The following is a 15532-nucleotide window of genomic DNA, read 5'->3' on the forward strand; positions in this document are numbered from 1 at the left end:
GCTCTCAGCGCCTCGCTGAAAGGCTGAGCTGGGTGCTAGTCCAAGCATCTGGGTGGATCCCGCCCATATGGTTGTGATTCTTCCACAGCCTGAATTGGCTCCGTAAAGTCAGTCGACAGCTGGCAGGTAGGTATGTGCATTGTCCCGTCTTAGATTTCGCCTTGATTAGTGACATTTCAGTTTTGTAGAGTGGGGTGCCAGGGGATTGTTCAAACTTTCTAAAGTATATAAAGGGTGTAATGACTTAAAAAAAAAAATGTTGAGAAACACTGACATACTAAACCTCACCGCTCAGAAAATGAATAGATTGCAAAGTTAAACTTCCCATGTACAGATTCAATCAACTTATTCGATCCAGTGAAAGAAAACAGTCAGGGATACACAAATGACAGTCAGGGATGTGACAAATGACAGTCAGAGAAGGTAACAAATGACAGTCAGGGAAGTGACAAACGACATTCAGGGAAGGTGACAAATGACAGCCGGGAAGGTGACAAATGACAGTTAGAGAAGGTAACAAACAACAGTCAGGGGAGTGACAAATAATAGTCAGGGAAGATAACAAATGATAGCTGGGAAGGTGACAAATGACAGTCAGGGATGTGACAAAACAGTCAGGGAAGGTAACATAGGATTGTCAGGGAAAATGACAGAAGACAGACAGGGAAGGCGACATATGACAGTCAGGGAAGGTGACAGATGACATGCATAGGAGGTGACTGATCACATTTAGGGAAGGTGACAGATGACATGCATGGGAGGTGACTGATGACAGTCAGGGAAGGTGACTGATGACAGTCAGGGAAGGTAACAGATCACATGCATAGGAGGTGACTGGTGACAGTCAGGTTCGGTGCCAGATGACATGGATAGGAGGTAACTAAGTACAGTCAGAGAAGGTGACTGCAGATATGCATGGAAGGTGACAGATGAGAGTCAGGGAAGGTGAAAGATGACAGTCAGAGAAGGTGACAGCGGACATGCATGGAAGGTGACAGATGAGAGTCAGGGAAGGTGAGAGATGACAGTCAGTGAAGGTGACAGCGGACATGCATAGAAGGTGACAGGTGAGAGTCAGAAAAGGAGAGAGATGAAAGTGAGTGAAGGTGAGAGATGAGAGTGAGTGAAGGTGAGAGATGACAGTCAGGGAAGGTGACAGCGGACATGCATAGAATGTGACAGATGAGAGTCAGGGAAAGAGAGAGATGAGAGTGAGTGAAGGTAAGAGATGACAGTCCGGGAAGGTGACATCGGACATGCATAGAATGTGAGAGATGAGAGTCAGGGAAGGAGAGAGATGAGAATGAGTGAAGGAGAGAGATGAGAGTGAGTGAAGGTGAGAGATGAGAGTCAGGGTAGGTGAGAGATGAGAGTGAGTGAAGGTGAGAGATGAGAGTGAGGGAAGGTGAGAGATGAAAGTGAGTGGAAGGTGAGAGATGAGAGTGAGTGAAGGTGAGAGATGAGAGTGAGTGAAGGTGAGAGATGAGAGGGAGTGAAGGTGACAGATGACATTCATAGAAGGTGGGAGATGAGAGTGAGTGAAGGTGAGAGATGAGAGTCAGGGAAGGTGAGAGATGAGAGTGAGTGAAGGTGACAGATGACATGCATAGAAGGTGGGAGATGAGAGTGAGTGAAGGTGAGAGATGAGAGTCAGGGAAGGTGAGAGATGAGAGTGAGTGAAGGTGACAGATGACATGCATAGAAGGTGATAGATAAGAGTCAGGGAAGGTGAGAGATGAGAGTCAGGGAAGGTGAGAGATGATAGTGAGTGAAGGTGAGAGATGAGAGTGAGTGAAGGTGAGAGATGAGAGTGAGTGAAGGTGAGAGATGAGAGTGAGTGAAGGTGAGAGATGAGAGTCGGGGAAGGTGAGAGATGAGAGTGAGGGAAGGTGAGAAATGAGAGTCAGGGAAGGTGAGAGATGAGAGTCAGGGAAGGTGAGAGATGAGAGTGAGTGAAGGTGACAGATAACATGCATAGAACGTGAGAGATAAGAGTGAGTGAAGGTGAGAGATGAGAGTCAGGGAAGGTGAGAGATGAGATTGAGGGAAGGTGAGAGATGAGAGTGAGGGAAGGTGAGAGATGAGAGTGAGTGAAGGTGAGAGATGAGAGTCAGGGAAGGTGACAGATGAGAGTCAGGGAAGGTGAGAGATGAGAGTGAGTGAAGGTGAGAGATGAGAGTGAGTGAATGTGAGAGATGAGAGTGAGTGAAGTTGAGAGATGAGAGTGAGTGAAGGTAAGAGATGAGAGTGAGTGAAGGTGAGAGATGAGAGTGAATGAAGGTGGGAGATGACAGTCAGGGAAGGTAAGAGATGAGAGTGAGTGAAGGTGAGAGATGAGAGTGAGTGAAGGTGAGAGATGAGAGTAAGTGAAGGTAAGAGATGAGAGTGAGTGAAGGTGAGAGATGAGAGTGAGTGGAAGGTGAGAGATGAGAGTGAGTGAAGGTGAGAGATGAGAGTGAGTGAAGGTGAGAGATGAGAGGGAGTGAAGGTGACAGATGACATTCATAGAAGGTAAGAGATGAGAGTGAGGGAAGGTGAGAGATGAGAGTGAGTGAAGGTGAGAGATGAGAGTGAGTGAAGGTGAGAGATGAGAGTGAGTGAAGGTGGGAGATGAGAGTGAGTGAAGGTGAGAGATGAGAGTGAGTGAAGGTGAGAGATGAGAGTGAGTGAAGGTGAGAGATGAGAGTGAATGAAGGTGGGAGATGACAGTCAGGAAAGGTAAGAGATGAGAGTCAGGGAAGGTGAGAGATGAGAGTGAGTGAAGGTGACAGATAACATGCATAGAACGTGAGAGATAAGAGTGAGTGAAGGTGAGAGATGAGAGTCAGGGAAGGTGAGAGATGAGATTGAGGGAAGGTGAGAGATGAGAGTGAGGGAAGGTGAGAGATGAGAGTGAGTGAAGGTGAGAGATGAGAGTCAGGGAAGGTGACAGATGAGAGTCAGGGAAGGTGAGAGATGAGAGTGAGTGAAGGTGAGAGATGAGAGTGAGTGAATGTGAGAGATGAGAGTGAGTGAAGTTGAGAGATGAGAGTGAGTGAAGGTAAGAGATGAGAGTGAGTGAAGGTGAGAGATTAGAGTGAATGAAGGTGGGAGATGACAGTCAGGGAAGGTAAGAGATGAGAGTGAGTGAAGGTGAGAGATGAGAGTGAGTGAAGGTAAGAGATGAGAGTGAGGGAAGGTGAGAGATGAGAGTGAGTGAAGGTGAGAGATGAGAGTGAGTGAAGGTGAGAGATGAGAGTCAGGGAAGGTGAGAGATGAGAGTAAGTGAAGGTAAGAGATGAGAGTGAGTGAAGGTGAGAGATGAGAGTGAGTGGAAGGTGAGAGATGAGAGTGAGTGAAGGTGAGAGATGAGAGTGAGTGAAGGTGAGAGATGAGAGGGAGTGAAGGTGACAGATGACATTCATAGAAGGTAAGAGATGAGAGTGAGGGAAGGTGAGAGATGAGAGTGAGTGAAGGTGAGAGATGAGAGTGAGTGAAGGTGAGAGATGAGAGTGAGTGAAGGTGGGAGATGAGAGTGAGTGAAGGTGAGAGATGAGAGTGAGTGAAGGTGAGAGATGAGAGTGAGTGAAGGTGAGAGATGAGAGTGAATGAAGGTGGGAGATGACAGTCAGGGAAGGTAAGAGATGAGAGTGAGTGAAGGTGAGAGATGAGAGTGAGTGAAGCTAAGAGATGAGAGTGAGGGAAGGTGAGAGATGAGAGTGAGTGAAGGTGAGAGATGAGAGTGAGTGAAGGTGAGAGATGAGAGTCAGGGAAGGTGAGAGATGAGAGTAAGTGAAGGTAAGAGATGAGAGTGAGTGAAGGTGAGAGATGAGAGTGAGTGGAAGGTGAGAGATGAGAGTGAGTGAAGGTGAGAGATGAGAGTGAGTGAAGGTGAGAGATGAGAGGGAGTGAAGGTGACAGATGACATTCATAGAAGGTAAGAGATGAGAGTGAGGGAAGGTGAGAGATGAGAGTGAGTGAAGGTGAGAGATGAGAGTGAGTGAAGGTGAGAGATGAGAGTGAGTGAAGGTGGGAGATGAGAGTGAGTGAAGGTGAGAGATGAGAGTGAGTGAAGGTGAGAGATGAGAGTGAGTGAAGGTGAGAGATGAGAGTCAGGGTAGGTGAGAGATGAGAGTGAGTGAAGGTGAGAGATGAGAGTGAGTGAAGGTGAGAGATGAGAGTGAGTGAAGGTGACAGATGAGAGTGAGTGAAGGTGAGACATGAGAGTGAGTGAAGGTGGGAGATGAGAGTCAGGGAAGGTAAGAGATGAGAGTGAGTGAAGGTGAGAGATGAGAGTGAATGAAGGTGAGAGATGAGAGTGAGGGAAGGTGAGAGATGAGAGTGAGTGAAGGTGAGAGATGAGAGTGAGTGAAGGTGACAGATGAGAGTGAGTGAAGGTAAGAGATGAGAGCGAGGGAAGGTGAGAGATGAGAGTCAGTGAAGGTGAGAGATGAGAGTCAGTGAAGGTGAGAGATGAGAGTGAGTGAAGGTGAGAGATGAGAGCGAGGGAAGGTGAGAGATGAGAGTGAGTGAAGTTGAGAGATGAGAGTTAGTCAGGTGATAGATGAGAGTCAGGGAAGGTGAGAGATGAGAGTGAGTGAAGGTGAGAGATGAGAGTGAGGGAAGGTGACAGATGACATGCATAGAAGGTGAGAGATGAGAGTGGGTGAAGGTGAGAGATGAGAGTCAGGGAAGGTGAGAGATGAGAGTGACTGATGGTGACAGATGAGAGTCAGGGAAGGTGACAGATGAAATGCATAGAAGGTGAGAGATGAGAGTGAGTGAAGGTGAGAGATGAGAGTCGGGGAAAGTGAGAGATGAGAGTGAGTGAAGGTGACAGATGACATGCATAGAAGGTGAGAGATGAGAGTGAGTGAAGGTGAGAGATGAGAGATGAGAGTCGGGGAAAGTGAGAGATGAGAGTGAGTGAAGGTGACAGATGACATGCATAGAAGGTGAGAGATGAGAGTGAGTGAAGGTGAGAGATGAGAGATGAGAGTCAGGGAAGGTGAGAGATGAGAGTGAGTGAAGGTGAGAGATGAGAGTCGGGGAAGGTGAAAGATGAGAGTGAGGGAAGGTGAGAGATGAGAGTCAGGGAAGGTGAGAGATGAGAGTCAGGGAAGGTGAGAGATGAGAGTGAGTGAAGGTGAGAGATGAGAGTCGGGGAAGGTGAGAGATGAGAGTGAGTGAAGGTGACAGATGAGAGTCAGGGAAGGTGACAGATGAAATGCATAGAAGGTGAGAGATGAGAGTGAGTGAGTGAAGGTGAGAGATGAGAGTGAGTGAAGGTGAGAGATGAGAGTGAGTGAAGGTGAGAGATGAGAGTCAGGGAAGGTGAGAGATGAGAGTCAGGGAAGGTGAGAGATGAGAGTGAGTGAAGGTGAGAGATGAGAGTGAGGGAAGGTGACAGATGACATGCATAGAAGGTGAGAGATGAGAGTGAGTGAAGGTGAGAGATGAGAGTGAGTGAAGGTGGGAGATGAGAGTCAGGGAAGGTAAGAGATGAGAGTGAGTGAAGGTGAGAGATGAGAGTGAGTGAAGGTGAGAGATGAGAGTGAGTGAAGGTGAGAGATGAGAGTGAGGGAAGGTGAGAGATGAGAGTGAGTGAAGGTGAGAGATGAGAGTGAGTGAAGGTGAGAGATGAGAGTCAGGGAAGGTGAGAGATGAGAGTGAGTGAAGGTGAGAGATGAGAGTGAGTGAAGGTGAGAGATGATAGTGAGTGAAGGTGAGAGATGAGAGTGAGTGAAGGTGAGAGATGAGAGTGAGTGAAGGTGACAGATGACATTAATAGAAGGTGAGAGATGAGAGTGAGGGAAGCTAAGAGATGAGAGTGAGGGAAGGTGAGAGATGAGAGTGAGGGAAGGTGAGAGATGAGAGTGAGTGAAGATGGGAGATGAGAGTGAGTGAAGGTGAGAGATGAGAGTGAGTGAAGGTGAGAGATGAGAGTCAGGGAAGGTGAGAGATGAGAGTGAGTGAAGGTGAGAGATGAGAGTGATTGAAGGTGAGAGATGAGAGTGAGTGAAGGTGACAGATGAGAGTGAGTGAAGGTGAGAGATGAGAGTGAGTGAAGGTGACAGATGAGAGTGAGTGAAGGTGACAGATGAGAGTGAGTGAAGGTGAGAGATGAGAATGAGTGAATGTGAGAGATGAGAGTGAGTGAAGGTGACAGATGAGAGTGAGTGAAGGTGAGAGATGAGAGTGAGTGAAGGTGAGAGATGAGAGTGAGTGAATGTGACAGATGAGAGTGAGTGAAGGTGAGAGATGAGAGCGAGGGAAGGTGAGAGATGAGAGTCAGTGAAGGTGAGAGATGAGAGTGAGTGAAGGTGAGAGATGAGAGTGAGTGAAGGTGAGAGATGAGAGTGAATGAAGGTGACAGATGAGAGTTATTGAAGGTGATAGATGAGAGTCAGGGAAGGTGAGAGATGAGAGTGAGTGAAGGTGAGAAATGGGAGTGAGTGAAGGTGACAGATGAGAGTTAGTGAAGGTGAGAGATGAGAGTGAGGGAAGGTGACAGATGACATGCATAGAAGGTGAGAGATGAGAGTGGGTGAAGGTGAGAGATGAGAGTCAGGGAAGGTGAGAGATGAGAGTGAGTGAAGGTGACAGATGAGAGTCAGTGAAGGTGACAGATGAAATGCATAGAAGGTGAGAGATGAGAGTGAGTGAAGGTGAGAGATGAGAGTCGGGGAAGGTGAGAGATGAGAGTGAGTGAAGGGGACAGATGACATGCATAGAAGGTGAGAGATGAGAGTGAGTGAAGGTGAGAGATGAGAGTCAGGGAAGGTGAGAGATGAGAGTGAGTGAAGGTGAGAGATGAGAGTCGGGGAAGGTGAGAGATGAGAGTGAGGGAAGGTGAGAGATGAGAGTCAGGGAGGGTGAGAGATGAGAGTCAGGGAAGGTGAGAGATGAGAGTGAGTGAAGGTGAGAGATGAGAGTCGGGGAAGGTGAGAGATGAGAGTGAGTGAAGGTGACAGATGAAATGCATAGAAGGTGAGAGATGAGAGTGAGTGAAGGTGAGAGATGAGAGTGAGTGAAGGTGAGAGATGAGAGTCAGGGAAGGTGAGAGATGAGAGTCAGGGAAGGTGAGAGATGAGAGTGAGTGAAGGTGAGAGATGAGAGTGAGGAAAGGTGACAGATGACATGCATAGAAGGTGAGAGATGAGAGTGAGTGAAGGTGAGAGATGAGAGTGAGTGAAGGTGAGAGATGAGAGTGAGTGAAGGTGAGAGATGAGAGTCAGGGAAGGTGAGAGATGAGAGTGAGTGAAGGTGAGAGATGAGAGTCAGGGAAGGTGAGAGATGAGAGTCAGGGAAGGTGAGAGATGAGAGTCAGGGAAGGTTAGAGATGAGAGTCAGGGAAGGTGAGAGATGATAGTGAGTGAAGGTGAGAGATGAGAGTGAGTGAAGGTGAGAGATGAGAGTGAGTGAAGGTGAGAGATGAGAGTCAGGGAAGGTGAGAGATGAGAGTGAGGGAAGGTGAGAGATGAGAGTGAGTGAAGGTGAGAGATGAGAGTGAATGAAGGTGAGAGATGAGAGTGGGTGAAAGTGAGAGATGAGAGTGAGTGAAGGTGAGAGATGAAAGTGAGTGAAGGTGAGAGATGAGAGTCAAGGAAGGTGAGAGATGAGAGTCAGGGAAGGTGAGAGATGATAGTGAGTGAAGGTGAGAGATGAGAGTGAGTGAAGGTGAGAGTGAGTGAAGGTGAGAGATGAGAGTCAGGGAAGGTGAGAGATGATAGTGGGTGAAGGTGAGAGATGAGAGTGAGGGAAGGTGAGAGATGAGAGTGAGTGAAGGTGAGAGATGAAAGTGAGTGAAGGTGAGAGATGAGAGTCAGGGAAGGTGAGAGATGAGAGTGAGTGAAGGTGAGAGATGAGAGTCAGGGAAGGTGAGAGATGAGAGTGAGTGAAGGTGAGAGATGAGAGTCAGGGAAGGTGAGAGATGAGAGTCAAGGAAGGTGAGAGATGAGAGTCAGGGAAGGTGAGAGATGATAGTGAGTGAAGGTGAGAGATGAGAGTGAGTGAAGGTGAGAGTGAGTGAAGGTGAGAGATGAGAGTCAGGGAAGGTGAGAGATGATAGTGAGTGAAGGTGAGAGATGAGAGTGAGTGAAGGTGAGAGATGAGAGTGAGTGAAGGTGAGAGATGAGAGTCAGGGAAGGTGAGAGATGAGAGTGAGTGAAGGTGAGAGATGAGAGTGAGTGAGGGTGAGAGATGAGAGTGAGGGAAGGTGAGAGATGAGAGTGAGTGAAGGTGAGAGATGAGAGTGAGTGAAGGTGAGAGATGAGAGTGAGTGAAGGTGACAGATGAGAGTCAGGGAAGGTGAGAGATGAGAGTCAGGGAAGGTGAGAGATGAGAGTGAGGGAAGGTGAGAGATGAGAGTGAGTGAAGGTGAGAGATGAGAGTGAGTGAAGGTGAGAGATGAGAGTGAGGGAAGGTGAGAGATGAGAGTGAGTGAAGGTGACAGATGAGAGTCAGGGAAGGTGAGAGATGAGAGTCAGGGAAGGTGAGAGATGAGAGTGAGGGAAGGTGAGAGATGAGAGTGAGTGAAGGTGAGAGATGAGAGTGAGTGAAGGTGAGAGATGAGAGTCGGGGAAGGTGAGAGATGAGAGTGAGTGAAGGTGACAGATGACATGCATATAAGGTGAGAGATGAGAGTGAGTGAAGGTGAGAGATGAGAGTGAGTGAAGGTGAGAGATGAGAGTGAGTGAAGGTGACAGATGACATGTAAAGAAGGTGAGAGATGAGAGTGAGGGAAGGTGAGAGATGAGAGTGAGTGAAGGTGACAGATGACATGCATAGAAGGTGAGAGATGAGAGTGAGTGAAGGTGAGAGATGAGAGTGAGTGAAAGTGAGAGATGAGAGTGAGTGAAGGTGAGAGATGAGAGTGAGGGAAGGTGAGAGATGAGAGTGAGTGAAGGTGACAGATGAGAGTCAGGGAAGGTGAGAGATGAGAGTCAGGGAAGGTGAGAGATGAGAGTGAGGGAAGGTGAGAGATGAGAGTGAGTGAAGGTGAGAGATGAGAGTGAGTGAAGGTGAGAGATGAGAGTCGGGGAAGGTGAGAGATGAGAGTGAGTGAAGGTGACAGATGACATGCATAGAAGGTGAGAGATGAGAGTGAGTGAAGGTGAGAGATGAGAGTGAGGGAAGGTGAGAGATGAGAGTGAGTGAAGGTGACAAATGAGAGTCAGGGAAGGTGAGAGATGAGAGTCAGGGAAGGTGAGAGATGAGAGTGAGGGAAGGTGAGAGATGAGAGTGAGTGAAGGTGAGAGATGAGAGTGAGTGAAGGTGAGAGATGAGAGTCGGGGAAGGTGAGAGATGAGAGTGAGTGAAGGTGACAGATGACATGCATAGAAGGTGAGAGATGAGAGTGAGTGAAGGTGAGAGATGAGAGTGAGTGAAGGTGACAGATGACATGTAAAGAAGGTGAGAGATGAGAGTGAGGGAAGGTGAGAGATGAGAGTGAGTGAAGGTGACAGATGACATGCATAGAAGGTGAGAGATGAGAGTGAGTGAAGGTGAGAGATGAGAGTGAGTGAAAGTGAGAGATGAGAGTGAGTGAAGGTGAGAGATGAGAGTGAGTGAAAGTGAGAGATGAGAGTGAGTGAAGGTGAGAGATGAGAGTGAGTGAAGGTGAGAGATGAGAGTGAGTGAAAGTGAGAGATGAGAGTGAGGGAAGGTGGGAGATGAGAGTGAGTGAAGGTGACAGATGACATGCATAGAAGGTGGGAGATGAGAGTGAGTGAAGGTGAGAGATGAGAGTGAGTGAAGGTGACAGATGACATGCATAGAAGGTGAGAGATGAGAGTGAGTGAAGGTGAGAGATGAGAGTGAGTGAAGGTGACAGATGAGAGTGAGTGAAGGTGACAGATGACATGCATAGAAGGTGAGAGATGAGAGTGAATGAAGGTGAGAGATGAGAGTGAGGGAAGGTGAGAGATGAGAGTGAGTGAAGGTGACAGATGAGAGTCAGGGAAGGTGAGAGATGAGAGTGAGTGAAGGTGACAGATGACATGCATAGAAGGTGAGAGATGAGAGTGAGTGAAGGTGAGAGATGAGAGTGAGTGAAGGTGAGAGATGAGAGTGAGTGAAGGTGAGAGATGAGAGTGAGTGAAGGTGAGAGATGAGAGTGAGTGAAGGTGACAGATGACATGTAAAGAATGTGAGAGATGAGAGTGAGTGAAGGTGAGAGATGAGAGTGAGGGAAGGTGAGAGATGAGAGTGAGTGAAGGTGACAGATGACATGCATAGAAGGTGGGAGATGAGAGTTAGTGAAGGTGGGAGATGAGAGTGAGTGAAGGTGGGAGATGAGAGTGAGTGAAGGTGAGAGATGACATGCATAGAAGGTGGGAGATGAGAGTGAGTGAAGGTGAGAGATGAGAGTGAGTGAAGGTGAGAGATGAGAGTGAGTGAAGGTGAGAGATGAGAGTGAGTGAAGGTGACAGATGACATGTAAAGAAGGTGAGAGATGAGAGTGAGTGAAGGTGAGAGATGAGAGTGAGGGAAGGTGAGAGATGAGAGTGAGTGAAGGTGACAGATGACATGCATAGAAGGTGAGAGATGAGAGTGAGTGAAGGTGAGAGATGAGAGTGAGTGAAAGTGAGAGATGAGAGTGAGTGAAGGTGAGAGATGAGAGTGAGTGAAGGTGAGAGATGAGAGTGAGGGAAGGTGAGAGATGAGAGTGAGTGAAGGTGACAGATGAGAGTCAGGGAAGGTGAGAGATGAGAGTCAGGGAAGGTGAGAGATGAGAGTGAGGGAAGGTGAGAGATGAGAGTGAGCGAAGGTGAGAGATGAGAGTGAGTGAAGGTGAGAGATGAGAGTCGGGGAAGGTGAGAGATGAGAGTGAGTGAAGGTGACAGATGACATGCATAGAAGGTGAGAGATGAGAGTGAGTGAAGGTGAGAGATGAGAGTGAGGGAAGGTGAGAGATGAGAGTGAGTGAAGGTGACAGATGAGAGTCAGGGAAGGTGAGAGATGAGAGTCAGGGAAGGTGAGAGATGAGAGTGAGGGAAGGTGAGAGATGAGAGTGAGTGAAGGTGAGAGATGAGAGTGAGTGAAGGTGAGAGATGAGAGTCGGGGAAGGTGAGAGATGAGAGTGAGTGAAGGTGACAGATGACATGCATAGAAGGTGAGAGATGAGAGTGAGTGAAGGTGAGAGATGAGAGTGAGTGAAGGTGACAGATGACATGTAAAGAAGGTGAGAGATGAGAGTGAGTGAAGGTGAGAGATGAGAGTGAGTGAAGGTGACAGATGACATGCATAGAAGGTGAGAGATGAGAGTGAGTGAAGGTGAGAGATGAGAGTGAGTGAAAGTGAGAGATGAGAGTGAGTGAAGGTGAGAGATGAGAGTGAGTGAAAGTGAGAGATGAGAGTGAGTGAAGGTGAGAGATGAGAGTGAGTGAAGGTGAGAGATGAGAGTGAGTGAAAGTGAGAGATGAGAGTGAGGGAAGGTGGGAGATGAGAGTGAGTGAAGGTGACAGATGACATGCATAGAAGGTGGGAGATGAGAGTGAGTGAAGGTGAGAGATGAGAGTGAGTGAAGGTGACAGATGACATGCATAGAAGGTGAGAGATGAGAGTGAGTGAAGGTGAGAGATGAGAGTGAGTGAAGGTGACAGATGAGAGTGAGTGAAGGTGACAGATGACATGCATAGAAGGTGAGAGATGAGAGTGAATGAAGGTGAGAGATGAGAGTGAGGGAAGGTGAGAGATGAGAGTGAGTGAAGGTGACAGATGAGAGTCAGGGAAGGTGAGAGATGAGAGTGAGTGAAGGTGACAGATGACATGCATAGAAGGTGAGAGATGAGAGTGAGTGAAGGTGAGAGATGAGAGTGAGTGAAGGTGAGAGATGAGAGTGAGTGAAGGTGAGAGATGAGAGTGAGTGAAGGTGAGAGATGAGAGTGAGTGAAGGTGACAGATGACATGTAAAGAAGGTGAGAGATGAGAGTGAGTGAAGGTGAGAGATGAGAGTGAGGGAAGGTGAGAGATGAGAGTGAGTGAAGGTGACAGATGACATGCATAGAAGGTGGGAGATGAGAGTTAGTGAAGGTGGGAGATGAGAGTGAGTGAAGGTGGGAGATGAGAGTGAGTGAAGGTGAGAGATGACATGCATAGAAGGTGGGAGATGAGAGTGAGTGAAGGTGAGAGATGAGAGTGAGTGAAGGTGAGAGATGAGAGTGAGTGAAGGTGAGAGATGAGAGTGAGTGAAGGTGACAGATGACATGTAAAGAAGGTGAGAGATGAGAGTGAGTGAAGGTGAGAGATGAGAGTGAGGGAAGGTGAGAGATGAGAGTGAGTGAAGGTGACAGATGACATGCATAGAAGGTGGGAGATGAGAGTTAGTGAAGGTGGGAGATGAGAGTGAGTGAAGGTGGGAGATGAGAGTGAGTGAAGGTGAGAGATGACATGCATAGAAGGTGGGAGATGAGAGTGAGTGAAGGTGAGAGATGAGAGTGAGTGAAGGTGACAGATGACATGCATAGAAGGTGGGAGATGAGAGTGAGTGAAGGTGGGAGATGAGAGTGAGTGAAGGTGACAGATGACATGCATAGAAGGTGGGAGATGAGAGTGAGTGAAGGTGAGAGGAGGATTGGAAGTCCCAGGCTGTGAGAAGTAGGGATGGAGGGTGGTCCTGTCCTGATGGAGTGTGCGGGCCCCCCCTTCTCTTCCTCCGCCCTCTGTACACAGCATTCCAGTGCAGACTTGGAGCGCTCAGCATGAAGTCCGGGACCTGTTAGAGAGCGGAGGAGATCGGAGAGCGGCACATGAGCTGACAGCGGCGCTCTAACATGTTCTGCACCAAGCTGAAGGAGCTGAAATTGTCGGGAGAATGTCCTTTCTCTATGCTGAGCCAGCCGCCGGAGGACGATGAAGTGCCGGCTATTGCCGCAGCTGGAGCCCCGATCTGCAGCGAGGAGTCCGGCATAGTGCGGCATAGAAGAGCCGCCGAGGAGCCTCCGCAGAGGAAGAGCAGTCGCACCAGGATCTACCTGCATACTTTAGCTGAGAGCATCCACAAATTAATCTTCCCCGAGGTATTTCCATCTATTCTACATAGCAGGGATGTGGCAGCTAAGGGGTTAAAGCTGATATCTTTACAGTCATTCCTTTTATTTCTTGTTATGTATATTTACGTATCAATATTTATCAATATTTATCAATATTTATTCATATTGATACAGTCTAGGTCAAAGAAGGGAAAAAGTAGTTGTAAAGCTGCCCATACACAGGCAGGGTGAACGAGAAAAATCGAACAGGTTCCTCCAACCGCGCTAAACCTGCGCAAATAGTTGGATCTCCAGGCTACTGGAGAATAAAAGCCAACGCCATCAGCATCCGATTGGACGCAGGCGCTGTCCGCCTGACAATTTTCCACCTGACCCTTTCCATTTTTCACTTGAACGATTTTGTGTCAGTGGAGGGTTGACAGGGCTACCTACAGAGCGAATGTTGGCTGGTTCATCAGGAATCGTCTGGAATTCGCTCCAGGTATTCAACCAGCAATGGACACAATTTTGCGCTGCGATAGGGCTAGGTTCTCACTAAATCGCACTTGTCCCTGCACCCGCATTCACCCTCAGCCCAAACCAGATGCTCTATTTAAGGCGCACAGGGATGCCATTCATTCTTAATAACACCCCCACGCTTCTGAAAACGCAGCTTGTTTTTGGTTGCAGGAAATCGCATGGTGCTTCTGCCTCTCTCCAGCTGCGTTATGAAAAAGACGCAGAGACCTTTTTCCTGTATTTCTCACAGGTACAGAAGCTCATTCAATGCCTGTGCAAACGTGGGACGCACTGAACGCATAGATGGTAACCTAGCGTTAATATGAACTTTATGTATTGCTTAGACTGGGGTTTTAACACCGATCCAGCAGTCCTGATAAAGTAGGTGTAAGCCTAACTACTGAAATCTCATATAAGCCTCTACATTTTAATGTCATTTAAAACTGGCCATACAGTATACAATCCAATTTTATAATCTCCTTTAGATCTGACGCCAACTGTGTAGTGCATGGATCTGTCTGATTGGATACAAATTGAATGGATTGTTTAGGGTTGTCCCTAGTTTTTGTAAATCTATAGAGGATTTCCTGATATTGTACAATCTAATTGCGTTTTGTGTGTCCGTGTTTTAAAGCAGAAATAAAAGGAGCTATACTCACCTTTCTACACCGGTGCCCACATCTTCTGTGTGCCCATTTTTATCCATTTTCATTGGCCAGCACAGGATGATATAACTCTTGCCGATGCACAGGTGCTAGTTATCCGGACACACAGGGATGGGGCCGGCGCTGTAAGCTGGACTGTGCATGCACAGGTGGTAGTCATCTGGGCACACAGGGATCAGGCCAGTGCTGTAAGCTTGGCTGTGCATGCACAGGGGTTAGACATTCGGGCACACAGGGATCAGGCCAATGCTGAAAGCTGGGCTGCACATGCACAGGGGCTAGTCACTTGGGCACACAGGGATTGGGCTGGCGATGCTGTGCTGCGCATGGACAGGTGCTAGTCATCCAGGCACACAGTGATCGGGCCAGTGATGTAAGCTTGGCTGCGCATGCACAGGTGCTAGTCATCCAGGCACACAGTGATCAGGCCAGTGCTGTAAGCTGGACTGCATATGCACAGGGGCTAGTCACCTGGGCACACAGGAATCAGGCCCAGCACTGTAAGCTGGGCTGCGCATGCACAGGAGCTACTATCTGGGCACACGGGTATCAGGCCGGCACTGTAAGCTGGACTGCATATGCAGAGGGGCTAGTCACCTTGGCAAACAGGGATCGGTCTGGCACTGTAAGCTGGGCTGTGCATGCGCAAGGACTAGTCATCCAGGCACACAGGCATGGGGCCAGCTCTGTAAGCTAGGCTGCTCATGCACAGAGGCTAGTCATCCGGGCACACAGGGATCGGGCCAGCGCTGTAAGCTGGGCTGCCCATGCACAGAGGCTAGTCACCCGGGCACCCAGGAATAGGGTCGGCTTTGTAAGCTGGACTGCTCATGCAGAGATGCTAGTCACCTGAGCACACAAGGATGGGGCTGGCTCTGTAAGCTGGGCTGCCCATGCACAGGGGCTAGTCATCCAGGCCAACAGGGATTGGGCCAGCTCTTTAAGCCGAGCTGCGCATGCACAGGGGCTAGTCATCCGGGCACACAGGGATCGAGCCAGCGCTGTAAGCTGGGCTGTGCATGCACAGGAGCTAGTCATCTGGGTGCACAGTGATCAGGTCGGAGCTGTAAGCTGGGTTGCGCATGCACAGGGGCTAGTCATCTGGGCGCACAGGGATCAGGTCGGAGCTGTAAGCTGGGTTGCGCATGCACAGGGGCTAGTCATCTGGGCGCACAGGGATCAGGTCGGAGCTGTAAGCTGGGTTGCGCATGCACAGGGGCTAGTCATCTGGGCACACAGGGATCTGGCTGGCGCTGTAAGCTGGGCTGCGCATGCATAGCTCAGTTTACATGCCTAAGAGCAGGTAGGTAGGTGCATCTTCTTTCTTTGAGCCTCTTCTGCCTGCCTGCTTGCAGCCAAACTTTAGTTCCACTTTGCAATCATTTAAATATTTTT

General features: G+C 48.7%; 1 protein-coding gene across 1 annotated transcript in view; it reads left to right on the forward strand.

Annotated features, from left to right (window-relative positions):
• The first annotated feature begins 12665 nt into the window (after positions 1-12665).
• Positions 12666-15532, forward strand: part of GUCY1A1 (guanylate cyclase 1 soluble subunit alpha 1) — an 83734-nt gene continuing 80867 nt past the window's right edge. The window contains exon 1 of the mRNA XM_082255448.1: positions 12666-13001. Within this exon, the coding sequence (XP_082111574.1) occupies positions 12756-13001 (246 nt within the window). The 5' untranslated portion in view covers positions 12666-12755. The remainder of the gene's footprint in view (positions 13002-15532) is intronic.

The sequence above is a fragment of the Pelophylax lessonae genome, assembly GCF_965119305.1.
Source record: "Pelophylax lessonae genome assembly, chromosome: 1".
Lineage (NCBI taxonomy): Eukaryota > Metazoa > Chordata > Amphibia > Anura > Ranidae > Pelophylax > Pelophylax lessonae.